The 13,548-nt window shown below is 36.8% G+C and overlaps 1 protein-coding gene across 1 annotated transcript in view; it reads left to right on the top strand.

The window, feature by feature from the left end:
- LOC136256701 (receptor-type tyrosine-protein phosphatase S-like) overlaps window positions 1-12,005 on the top strand; it is a 33,597-nt gene extending 21,592 nt beyond the window's left edge. Inside the window, exons 7-29 of the mRNA XM_066049686.1 lie at window positions 4,591-4,687; window positions 4,825-5,113; window positions 5,441-5,471; window positions 6,439-6,568; window positions 6,622-6,725; window positions 6,778-6,898; window positions 7,623-7,780; window positions 7,828-7,949; window positions 7,998-8,085; window positions 8,144-8,217; window positions 8,270-8,306; window positions 8,412-8,509; window positions 8,561-8,683; window positions 8,738-8,898; window positions 8,962-9,097; window positions 9,144-9,293; window positions 9,939-10,032; window positions 10,087-10,151; window positions 10,260-10,394; window positions 10,782-10,907; window positions 10,960-11,111; window positions 11,539-11,674; window positions 11,729-12,005. Coding sequence (XP_065905758.1) covers window positions 4,591-4,687; window positions 4,825-5,113; window positions 5,441-5,471; window positions 6,439-6,568; window positions 6,622-6,725; window positions 6,778-6,898; window positions 7,623-7,780; window positions 7,828-7,949; window positions 7,998-8,085; window positions 8,144-8,217; window positions 8,270-8,306; window positions 8,412-8,509; window positions 8,561-8,683; window positions 8,738-8,898; window positions 8,962-9,097; window positions 9,144-9,293; window positions 9,939-10,032; window positions 10,087-10,151; window positions 10,260-10,394; window positions 10,782-10,907; window positions 10,960-11,111; window positions 11,539-11,674; window positions 11,729-11,806 — 2,705 coding nt within the window. The 3' untranslated portion in view covers window positions 11,807-12,005. The remainder of the gene's footprint in view (window positions 1-4,590; window positions 4,688-4,824; window positions 5,114-5,440; window positions 5,472-6,438; window positions 6,569-6,621; window positions 6,726-6,777; window positions 6,899-7,622; window positions 7,781-7,827; window positions 7,950-7,997; window positions 8,086-8,143; window positions 8,218-8,269; window positions 8,307-8,411; window positions 8,510-8,560; window positions 8,684-8,737; window positions 8,899-8,961; window positions 9,098-9,143; window positions 9,294-9,938; window positions 10,033-10,086; window positions 10,152-10,259; window positions 10,395-10,781; window positions 10,908-10,959; window positions 11,112-11,538; window positions 11,675-11,728) is intronic.
- The last annotated feature ends 1,543 nt before the right edge of the window (window positions 12,006-13,548 follow it).

The raw sequence follows: 13,548 nt of genomic DNA on the forward strand, positions 1-13,548 counted from the left end.
AGCCTACAGCGAAACGTAATGGATACTTCACTTTTCAGACGATAATTAATATGATTGGGGCACACGGCACGATTACTTTCTTTTTGTATACGTGGATTGTAGAGTTGCTTTTCGAACAGTTCTTGATTCGAAATGCTGTGTAACGGGTTGAACATAGCTGACAACGAAGCGTAATAGATACTTCACTTTTCAGACGATAATTGATATAGCTGGGGCACGAGGTGCCTTTTCAGATGCGGTATACGTGGGTTCACCAGTCATAATAAAAATTATTTACAAACAAGTACACAAAAAAATTTGGAATTCTCAACTAGAGTAGGGACCATAGCACATCGATAAAAAGTACTGAAATAAGTTGGAGTAGTCTATGATATTAAATCACTGTAAAACAATAAGAAGTGTTATGTCCCTACTGTGCATTTCCGTTATGGTATCTTGAGCACAGTCGGGATATAACACTTCTTATTGTTTTACAATGATTTAATATCATTGACTACTCCAACTTGTTTCAGTACTTTTTATCGATGTGCTATGGTCCCTACTCTAGTTGAAAATTCCAAATTTTTTCGTGTACTTGTTTACTTTTAGATGCCACATATTGTTTGTGGGAAGCCGTATGTATTCATACATGTTCACAGCATAGATTTCACTGTGATATACCCAATGGAATGGATACAATACAACATACTCTGCACAAACTATATTACGTATCTCTTTTCTGACATTACATCTACTGTGCACCATAATTATTCTCAGTGTAATAATTGTAGTCCATGTACCCTTGGAAAATCTGCATATGATTCTTATTGTGTACGATATTGGCTGAAATGATAAATGCACAAACATTGAATGTTTAATTTATATTTATATCCTTGTCAGAGCTCCATGTGTGTCTGATAACAACAAAGCTTACACTGAACTTGACAGCCACTAATGTAAATTGCTATACGTATCTACAACAATTATTATCAAAAACAAGTTGAGGTTGTGCTACATCTAAAACCAGGTGCCCATGCAGTTAATACTATCCCATTCTAACTAAATAGGCAACCATGTATATAATTTGGTTTATATTCATGCTATTAATTCAGCTAGATAATTAGATTTGTAAATATTGTAATTCAATGCATTTTGTAATTCATGAATTATTTAGTAATTCGGTAATTACATTGCTATGCACTCCTAAGGAAGCGTATCTATAACAAACCACTTTAAAAGCAAACTACTCACAGAAATATCCTCTCAACTGTTTTATAGTGTGTCTATCGTGTTTTCTCACACAAATTATTTAGAGAAAGCCTCGAGGCTGCCCTTCATTTTTGTTCACATAAGTACAGGTAATTCCCCTCCTTTCAACTCGAAGGATGCGCTATCTTTGGTAGCCTAAGAGGTCTTCAATGTTGTTTTAAAGTTGTTAAACATCTATAAAACCGAAAGGGAAGACTGTTCACGAATTATATGAAGAGTCACCATACTCATATTTCAGACCGCTGAGAAGAAACCACCTCAGAGCAAAGTTTATGTGTCTGGAAGTTTAATACAGACTTGATTTAGCTTTCAATTCTTACATATTGGCTGCTTTTTACCATTTTTAACGTTTTTGCTCACGTGGATGCATACGGACAAACAAATGTAGGTAGGTACACACACTCACGTTTTTATGAAAACAATTTCAGTAAACCAGGCACACACCTGGTTTAAAAACAAATTCATTACTGGATTAAATCCATCAAGGACCAAATTAAATGACACAGAATCAAAATAGGGATTTGTGGTTTACAATTACCACCTCAGCGATCCCTTCTTGTTTCATGGCTTTTTTCAGCGATCCCTATTCCCCTTTTAAATTTTTTATTCATCTAGTAGAAGAGCATTTCATAACTTTTTTCCAGTTGAGGAAACAAGTGGCAAAGAACTATCTAAGGTAATGCTACAGGAATAAAAAATATGCAGCTATTGTCCAAAAATATTCTTGGTCAGGGATATGGGCTATTGTGAAATGTTTAGTTAAACGCCATGGCATTTATTATCTTAGTACATAAAATCGATACAAACCTGACCACCACTTGATGCTCAATAATGCACTTGTACACTAATCACATGACTGTATCGATTTGAATCACACAATGGAAATCAGGTTATTGACAGTCACTGATGTTGATGGAGAGAATGGAATTACTTTTTGTGCCCATGACTACCACAATAGCTACCTTCATTTTCGTCATCAGCCTTGTGATGAGCCAACAAAAGTAAGTTGAGACCTTGTGGATAAATCCACAATATTTCATATTAAACAGTAGTCCAATATTGCATCAGCAAGTGACTTTTCTTCACTACAATTTAAGTTCTCTGATATGTCAATGAAGGCATCATGCATTTCATTTGCTTGACAAAGAAGTTTTTTAAAAATGTATTGATATGGTGCTTTAATATACTCCATTTCTTTGTAGATTCAGAAAGAAAAATGTTACAATTCTACAAATATATTTTATGTGCTTTCACATTAGCAAACCTATCTTTTGCTTCTGAACAATCAATGTCATCACCACTTTATGCTCAATTGATAGAGTGGCAAGGTTTGTAAGTCTTTTTTGTGACATGCTGGACCAAAGATACATTTTTATGAATTTAAAGTTTTTTGAGTAGCTTCTTTCACCAGATCAAACAGTCCCAGGTATCATCAGCCAAATGCAGAGTTCAATTGATGTGTTGGTAAAAACATCAGGTTTGTTTCTGTGGAAGTACTGCAATAGTTCATGAGGTGTTTTACATTCTTAATGCACCAAGCTGACTTTTTTGGGTTTGCACAACCAAACATGGCACTTGAAATCAGTATTGTTATTATGAAATCTATTGTGACATTCATGAGAAGTTTGCATAATGTAGTGTTTGTTTCTTAGCTAGGAAAGCCACACAGAATGTCGGTTGGATGAACAAAGGGCTTTGGGAACCATAATTTATCAATATTAATTCACATATTAGAACACTTTATATCAATACTGAGATGTTGGGGTTGAATGGGTTGAACTTTTCTTTGAGAACACAAGATGCATGACCAACCTCCTCTGGTTTCTGCAGTGTGCTCCCCAGCTATAACTGCGCTACATGTGATTTTGCAAAATCGTATCCTTATATTCCTTGATCATCTTTAATCTTTTGCAGACTTTGTCACAATTTTGAGCAGTCATCATCCACAGACTGCAAATACTGTGACACGCAGTAGCTCTTCCAGTGACAATTGCAATCATTCCATGATTTATAACATCATAGATATGTTCCGTGCGGATAAAATTAGCAAAGCATCATAGCAACGAAAAGATACTGACCTCTGTGTATCTATAGAAATGCTAAAAGTGCAGTCAAGTGGCTTAGTAATGTCAAAAAGGGATTGCAAGTGCCATGGTTGACACCAGAGAAATAACCAAGAAACTAGGTGTAAATCCTTTGAACTAGGCTAGTAGAAGATAGGGCTACGACGCATGACCAGTCTTCTCTGCAGAAACAGCAGTACACATATCAGAGCTATAGCACATTTTGAAGCCATATAAAAGCTTTGCCCCGCTATACAATGAAGGGAAGTTACAAGAATCTAAACTACTTTGCAAAGATTGGCATGACCCTCTACTCTACAGAAGCTAAAGTACAAGATTGTACCTTGTTTAGATCATGTGCTATACTCCAGCCTCAAAGTTAACCCATTCATTGTTCGTTTCCAAGATACTGGTTGCTATTCAACAAACTTGTGGAAACTCAGTACTTGGATTTGTCATTTCACTTCTTTTTTTCTTGAGTTATGACACAAGCAATTAGTGTCCACGAGCAAACTTCAACTTCTGGGACTTGTAACTTTGTGCTAGATTGCAATGATTATAAATCCATGCGCTAAAAGTTTGCAAACTCATCACCGATGGCCCACCAAAAGTTTGCTAGAGATCTGACTGTCATGGATTCCAGAATGTAATGTTTTACAATACTGTGTAGAACTTGCATGTGTCAACCAGTTATAACAAATTCCAACGAACTACATATGCAAACTTTTGATATACTGTATAGCAACAAAATTTGGAAATTTGATGAATCACCACCCAACCGCCAGTTTTAAATTTTGTTATTTTCATACCTTGTGTCCTGCACAAATAGTCAATGGATACAAAATGCTTAGGACACTAAGATACCAAAGTAGTTTTTTTAAACACAGCTGACAACCAACTGATTGAAATTTATACTTAATAAGTTCAGTGTCTAAGAAAAGAGCCTGCTGGCCTCTGTCTCTCTTGTCATCATTTTGTGTGCTATTAATTGCCCACAACTTTCTTACATCCTTAAAAAAAGTTATATCGTGTTGTCCAAAGTAAACTCCTAAGATAGGGTATAGATAGCTCTGTTTGTACGAAGGTAATTCCATGTGTATTAGTGGTGTGTGATATATTGCAAAATTATCAATATTGCGATAATTTTTCAATATCATTATTATATCGAATGGTACTCTACAACTTCATGCCATGATTTCTGCAAACTTAAATATGGCACATTTTCACTCATCAAGCCACATTAGTGAATTCTTTTGTCACTATCTATGCTATTATTTAGCTCCTCCTACACCTATCACTCCACGAATACCAAGAACTACTGGTACTACTTTAAGAATAGACATACCGCAGTCATCTGATGTGAATGGTCCTATCATGTAAGTGATTTGTATTGATTTCCTTGTATTGTATACATTTATTTTGGTAAATTTTGGTGAAACGTAATTAAAAGGTTAGGGTATATACAAGCTGAATTATAGGAAATATTGCGTTACTTGTATTGTTATTATGATAGTTATTATGCTGTTATTGTGGTGATTGGTGGAGATGAAACCAGTAGTACAAATGTGGAGGATATTGGTCCTTTTAATGAGGAGGAAGCTGATACAGCTAACAGTAATGGTCAACCTTACACCTATATTACTGGCATAGTAGAGACTAGTGATATCAGTATCTATCCTCATCCTTACATAGTGGGGGACGAGAGTAGGTCAAGTATTGGTGGTGTAAATTATGTCAATGTTCGGTTGCAATCCAACACAATGTATATTGCAATGGTCAGAGCCCATACTGCCAGTGACATGGTGAGTTAAAGAGTGCAACTATGTGTATGAAGCCGGTTGTCAATATTATTATATTCTGTATTGTCTGGTATTGTACATACTACATAGCAATATCATTTGGGTCAGATTTAAATGTAAGAAATAAGTTGGTTATAAAGGTTTATACTTTTCCACTGAATTATGTCACCTAAATCAGTCTCACCTTCCTTCAAAACAACTTTGTATTGGTTTGGTTTAATCAAGCCCAAGTGTACTTCAGAGTGGCCCAAAACACATCCAATAAATACTGTATGTCTACAGAATTTTTGCATGTACAGCAATTATTATCATTGTTTTTTTCCCTTACAGTTTTCTACTAGTGCACCTGTGACTGCTACTAGTAAGTGCATAGACTGCTTATGTAATTGTCTCAGCATGCGAACCTGCATAGTTACAACAACAATATACATTGAAATAGCATCTCTTTGAACTAATTCATGGCCTGACATACTCCAGGGGTCACCTTGATTCTGGGGTATTGGATTGAAGTAATCACTGGTATGTCCAACTGTTCAGCACTTGTCAGCCAGTGCTGGGAGTGGTTGGCAATAGGTACTATATCTCAAAGCTTGATTCCTGTGATGATTTGAGTAATTGTGTCAACTCTGTAGGTTTTGAAATTGTGTAAATTTTTAACTCTATAGGTATCTAATTTAAAACTATTACTGTGTGTAGATTTCTACCACATTTAAGCTTGTTAAAAAGATACAGTCATTAGTACATTGCTTGGTTACTCACTGTACCTACAAAGATTACAAAAAACATTTTGGAGTAATTTTTTTTTTCGTTTCAGATGTAAAAATAAATGTATGGAGCTAAATCAAAGTTTGTGGCTTTGTTATAGAGGTTTTCTATTGTGTCCTTTAGTTTGAGAATTGAGAGTGTTTTGTCCCCTGGAAAGCCATAGTCACCAATTTTGAGCTGTAAACAATCTCTATTAGTAGCCTATAAATTCTAATCATGCATTGTTTTACTGGTAATCGCTTACATTTGCAGTGCTTGTGAACACTAAAATCCTTGATGGTTAATGGTGTCTGCATGATTTTTTAAGTAAAATTGTGCTATTTAATATTATTGAAAAACAACATAGGATGCATTTTGATGATTAAATAATATTGCTAGTCTTTTAGTAATCATAAGCCATTATTGTTTGATGAGCAAAAATGACTACTAATTTGTGACATGCATGTAGTGAAGGTGGAATGCCATATCAGCAGTTGTGTTGTGATAGGTTAATATTATGTGAACACTCTTTTGTACATATTTGTATTTTATAAACATCTTATTGTAATATAGCCTCTAGTGGTCCTCTAGTGATGATGGCGGTGGTGGCGGGGGAGGTGGTGGAAGTGGTGCAGCAATAGGTGCTGGTGTGGCTGTGGCTGTTGTTGTTGTTGTGGTCATAATAATCATCATTGCAGTGGTATGGTATATGAAGTGAGGAATCCTTGCTTATATAGTTCTATATTAAGCTTGCTTTTAAAAACCAGGCGTCGCAATGGAGAATCTACATTTTCAGGCAAAAAGGACTTAGAGGAGAGCAGTGTTGTTGCTCTAAAGGATATGACAGATCATGGAAAATCAGCTGGTTCCTGTAAGCAAACTATGTTACACCATCCTTTCTGTTATTTCATGATTTTGTCTAGTCGAGCCTGAAATTATTGGACTACCCAGTGATCTGATGGCAACTGAGGGACAGTCGTTTACTTTTCCATCTCACGCGACTGGTAAACCTGCACCAGATGTCTACTGGTATCTGAACAGCAAGTACGTTATAGATATACAGGTTCAATGCATGTAGACTAAGTACATAAATGCATTAACACATATACTAGCATTTTTTTGATGCCATTGTTTTCAGCACATGTTCTGTCTTTATGCTTTAAAATACTTTCAGGACACCTTGAATTATTAATGTTGTTTGTCACTACATATTATAAGATCTTTAGATTGTAGCTTGTAAGCTGTATAGCGCGTGGTCCATTTTTCGTTCATGATATCATACAGTACAGTAGTGCTTATACTTGTCTTAAAAGCATTAATTATAATGTCTTTCCCTGTGAGTACAGTGCACAGGTATATATATACGGACACTCATGTATGAAACATCGATACAGTAGGACCTCCATTATCCGAACACCTTTGTGCCAGCCGAATCACAAAAGTGTTCAGATAAGTGAATTTGTGAAGCCCATTGATTTATATACAGAGCTCTGTTGAACTACTCTAATAGAACTTACACCTGTGACAAAATACTCTAATAGAACAGTCACTGCTACTGTTCGGATAATCGAGGGTTCGGATAATCAAAGTTCGGATAATCAAGGTCCTACTGTAAAAGTATCAAATAGCTTTATTTAAACATTTTATTTGATGAATGAAAAGCACAAAAAGTACTTGAGTCCATTGAAAATTGCAACGAATGCATAAAATGTGTGTAGATGTGCATTACATTTATATAATCATCAACTTACCTTTATGATGCTATTAGGGATATGACAGAGAACGATGATGTTGAGATTAGCAGTAATGGTCAGTTAACATTAACTGTAGTAAGGACAGATCATGAGGGTGAGTGGAGATGTCAGGCCACCAGCAGTTCTGGTAGCAGTGAAGCCAGAACCTATTTGACTGTGAAGTCCACCAAACGTATGTGTACACATGTTCATCACAGAGTATGAATTCAGCTCTTTCAGCTAAACCATTGCCCTCCCCAAGACCAGGTCGCAGACACAAGCCCATACCAACTGGTGAATTCGGTGTGCATGTTAACATGCTCCATGAGAATAGCAACCAAGGGTTTAAGGATGAATATGAGGTTAATCATTCTTCAATTTGCATGTTACTTTATACATTGGATTATTAGTCATTCTACAATGGACAAGACATGTCAACGGCTGTCGGTAGTGCACCATCCAATAAATTCAAGAACCGATTTGCTAATATTGTTGCCTGTAAGTCGATGTTTATAAAAGTATATTACAAATAGGTACCTTGAGTATTGTGTTTTAGATGATAACAATCGTGTTGCTCTTGCACCATGTGGACAATACAAAGATGATTATATAAATGCATCTCCTGTGGATGTAAGCAATGAATAATTGGTATTGTAGTGTTTATCACAATTGTGCTTGACAGGGATACAAACATCCAAAATATTTTATTGCAGCACAAGGTAAACTATTAGTTTGACAATTTACATTTTCATGTTCATAACAAATGTAAATTGTATGTGCATTCACGTGGAGCTGCAGTTAGCACTGTGTATACTGCCCTATAGCTCCTGTTAACAAGACACTTGCTGACTTTTGGCGACTCATTTGGCAAGAACATCCTCCAACTATAGTGATGGTTACAAACCTTAAAGAAGGAGAAAAGGTAGCATGAATATCTATTTTTGTGAAAGTAAATACTCTTAATTCTTTGTAGGTGAAGTGTGTTCAGTATTGGCCCAATGCAGTTGGGGAAACACTCACATTTGGACCATTGAGAATCCACATGTCTGAAGAGTTTGAGTTTGCTGATTACATAGTTAGGACAATTGAACTGAAGGTTAGTTGTTTCATTTTTTTATAATTTTTTTTTACAATATGTTTACGTGCATAGAATAGTGAGCAAAGAAACCGTCTCCATGTGGTGACCCAGTACCACTTCACATCATGGCCTGACCATGGGGTACCAGAATATGCTACTGCCATGTTGGCGTTCCATAGGAGAGTCCGTGCTGATCATCACAGCTCCATTGGCCCCATGATGGTCCATTGCAGGTCAGCATTTGTGTATCAGCCAGTATGTTTAATTTGTTGACTGGCCTTATTGTCCTACTGTAGTGCTGGTGTGGGTCGTACTGGTACTTTCATTACCATTGATATTGCTCTGGAGCAAGTGAAGGCAGAGGGGGTGGTGGACATTTACAACATTGTTACCAAGCTGAGGCATCAACGTCCACACATGGTGCAAGCATTGGTCAGTAACACTTGTAGTTGTGTTTGTTGCTTACTTCTCATTGTAGGAGCAATACATGTTCATTCATGATGGAATCCTTGAGTCCATAACTTGTGGTAATACACAAGTTAGTGCTCCTGATCTACAGAGAATGGTGACGAAACTGAGACAGAGAGATCCACACACTAACCTCACAGGTTATGAGCAGCAGTTTAAGGTTGGTACAGTAACATGCATGTAGTGTGTTTACATTATCAGAACAGTATGGTTGAACAATGGTTCGGTTCAACTATGGTCCAGTTGTAGCTGCTGTTCAATCACACTACACAGCCTTGCTTGCTATAATACCCAGTTCTTATAAGTTTATTGTTATTATTATTATAATTACAATCAATGCGCTTACTGAAAATGGAAGCAGCTCTTGTCATTCAAGCTTATTTATTGCTTTTCTTTGATCTTAAGAAAAGCAGTGGAAAGACAGCATCCAGAAAGCATAATGTGAGTCAGAAGTTATGAAATGGCAGCTGACACAACAACAACAACACACAGATAACTGTAACTGTTTGTGCTTTTATTCTCACATATCGAATAATGTTTCTGGGTTTTTTCCTCAAAGCATATTGAGCTTAAAAATTATTTTTTTGAATCTGCCTACTGGATAATTAGCGTACCGTGCTGTAATCAAATGGGCTGGCATGGTTAAATCAGGCATGGTACACAAGCTGTTCACATTAAACATTTATTCAGCTGTACCACTCTGAACTGTGCTACTGAGCTAGTATTGGTAATGGTATTGTTTTATCACTACAAAGGAATTCTTATATAGTCTAACTACATGTATATATGTGTAATTCTTGGTTAGGTACTTAAACAAGTCAGCCCAAGGGTAGAGGAACAAGTGTCAAACAGTGCTATGAGAAACCCTGACAAGAATCGTCCTAATCATTGTTATCCAAGTATGTAATTAGCTATCAAGAAAGGTGATGCTTTATTCTGGCTTTTTTTTGCAGTGGAGAAAGGACGAGTGATTCTCAGGAAGGAGAAACCAGATTACATTAATGCTGCATTCCTCAAGGTAAAGTATATTGTTTCTCTAGGCTGTGCACTACTACTGTTATCATCGAATTTGGCAGTTCCCTATAAAAAGCATACTGGCTCTAAATATGTGTATTATTTTATCCAGGGCTACAAGCAGGACAAAGCATTCATAGTGGCGCAATCTCCAATGCAAAACACTGTTAGGGATTTTTGGAAGATGATGGTTGACAGGCAGTGTGCTTGTGTTGTGATGCTCTGTGAACTGGAAGAGGGTGGTCAGGTCAGCCATACTTGTGTTGTGTGTGCAGAGGTACACATATGGTACTGCCCAAGCGCAACGTCGCACTCGTTTGCATGCGCAATTTTGCTTGAGATTTTAAAAATCACTGATTAAGGGGCATGGCAACTGTTTCGTGAGCAAAATAGCTGCCACGCTGTCTTGCAAGCGAAACATTTGTCACGTCCCTTAATTAGCGATTTTTAAAATTTCGAGCAAAATTGTGCATGCAAGTGAGTGCGACGTTGCGCTTGGGCAGTACTGTAGATAGTATAATTTTAATGCCTAAATTGAGAAATATATAATGTAACACTCAAAGTGTCAAAATGGTTCTAACCATACACTGCTATTATAGTTTCTGAAGACATGTACTATAGTATTATTTTACAGGAGGTATGTGCTCCATATTGGCCAGAAACTGGATCTTTCACATACGGAGACATGGTAGTTGCTAATATCAATGTAGTCGAAACTAAAGAGTTCACTACAAGAGTGTTTAAAGTCACAGACAAAAAGGTTTGTCTTGGTGTTTGATAAAATTAATTTCTAGAACTTTTTTCTTCTGCAGGCCAATGTCACTCACCAAGTAACCCAGTTTCACATGCACAGTTGGGGTGCCTATAAGTCACCTGCTAGTAATGCTGGTATACTGGCGATGATAGAAGAGGTTCAAAAAGTGCAACGTGGAACTGGCAACAAACCAATTGTGGTGCACTGCAGGTATATACATCAGCTAGCAGCACGCATGCATGATGCATACATACATATATCATATAACACTGCTCTATAGACTACCACAAATTCAATATGGAAAAAACAACACTCGGCATAGGCAAGGCAAAGCCGATACTAGTGCAAAGCCGAGTGCTAAGACCATGTCCAAACATAATTTTCTTTTCCATACTGCACAAGCCTGGTGTTTGTTTAACGTACTAAATTAATTGCTAGGAGTAGCAGGAGATTCGCTATTAGTATGAGAGTATTCCCTAGTAACAAAGCTAAGGGTGACATTAACTGGCTTAGTTTGCAGCTTTTTTGACATGTTATGATTTTGCCAAGTGACTAGCTTGATTTGGGACTAGAGTAAATAACAAGAGTAGTATTATTTAATAATATCTTTACTGCCATTATTTGTCATCATTTTTAGCAATGTTCTTGGCCGTACTGGTACTTTCTGCATCCTGTTCACCATACTGGATCGATTTAAAGTGGAGCAAGTGGTTGATGTAGTGCAAACAGTAAAACTGCTGCGAATCAAAAGGCCTGGTATTGTGGAGGATTTGGTAGGTTGTTATTACTAACACCAAGTATTAATTGGTTATTTACTTTATACGTAGGATCAGTATCAGTTCATTTACAGCACAGTTTTGCGTTATCTTCAGTCGTTTGATACCTATGACAACTTCAAAATTTAGGGACACTATTCCGTTTTTTGAATCACAGCAATCTTGCATCATCTTGTATTATTATGTACATATAGTGTTTTCTCTAAGATTTGTACAGTAGGCTAGGTGTGACAGTTTATCCATATTACAGAACAGTACATACATCGTGTGCTCTATAGAGGTTTGTATTAATTTTTGTGCATTATTAAGTTCTGACAAACCAACCTAAGTCTGTCATGCTATATGCAATGGAGAGCCGTGTGACTATAAATAATGTATCCATATATGTGTCCATATTTCCAGGATAATTTTTAGCTGAAATTTTACTGTGTAATAATACCTTCTCATGTTTTTAACCGATCACTTAGCTACAGCTGTATATCAAGCATTAGTGGTGTGTTAGGGGTACAATGTGACCAATTTTCAAGTTAGTATACACCTTATGGCCTGTAGGGTATCACCAAGTATATCCTTAGAACAATGATATTATTTCTGGTTGGCCACCATATTCACTTACTGATACGAGGTATTGTTGACTGTTCTGTTAGAGTGTTGACCTGATAAAGTGTCTTGTAGCCTTTCCTATTGCATGTACTTGGACGTACATACATAGCTACAATTGCAAGGCAACAACATGCATCTATGAATTTATACTAAATTAGGTCAATACTTACACTGTTGTAGTACGGAGGTGGGTATTTCATGAACAATGCCATAATATTATTATGATGTAAGAAAAGGAGTGACAAAAGAATAGTGTGATCCTATATGCTCTTTCCAAATTTCATACAAGATTGTAAGTGACAAGAACTGCTGACAGTGAGACTGTATACGTAGGTATTGCAGTTCGCTAATACTCTGTAATTAATTTTATGACATTGCATATTTCCAAATTTACAGTGTACAATGACTTGGACTATAGCTACGTATACTGGTGTGCTATACATCCAGTGGACTGCATACACTGATTCAATTAAGCAGTGTTAGAATGCATGGCAGGTATTCTCACAACATGGTACTCAAGGAAGCACCAAACAATAGTATAGACATGTAGATGGTTAAGATACACATGCACTGCATGTAGCCTTGTCATGTGTACATGTAGCAGTGAAAGTTACTTCATCACTATTAATATGGACCCTGGTAGATCCAAGGAGGGGCACATACCCCTCCCCCCAAACAAATACTAGATCAAGATACTCTAATAAAACACATACAACACTATTGATAGGCCTGCGTCGAATATGCCATAGGCTGGAGTGCATAAACCACTCTACATCATTTTCAGTCCTGAAACATGATATAGCATGGGGGACCGTCCCCCCCCCAGACCCCCTGCTCCATATACCTATTACCCTGGTGCACCCCCTTGCCAAACCCTGGACCCATACAAGACAGTATTATGACTGGTTGGCACCCTATTATATCTTCTTTTTTTTCACACCTCCTTTTGTATGCACAGCTATAAATTATGGCCAACGTTTAACTTTGCTGAATTCAAAATTAATATTGTTGATTATCTCGCTCAAGAAGCATCACATAATTATATTGATGAGCTAATTCACAACTTCGGTATTATTCTACTTAGCTAGAATTGATGCAAAACACCTGATGTAACCACAACATACGTACACTATAGGTACAGTGGGACCTCCATTATCTGAGCACCTGCTAGCTGTGTGCCACTTCAATCAAAAGTGTTCAGATGAGTGATTAGTCCAGATAATTTAATGAAGTCTATTCATTTACAATGATAGAGGTTTGTTCAAATA

The sequence above is a fragment of the Dysidea avara genome, chromosome 5 (assembly GCF_963678975.1).
Source record: "Dysidea avara chromosome 5, odDysAvar1.4, whole genome shotgun sequence".
NCBI lineage: Eukaryota > Metazoa > Porifera > Demospongiae > Dictyoceratida > Dysideidae > Dysidea > Dysidea avara.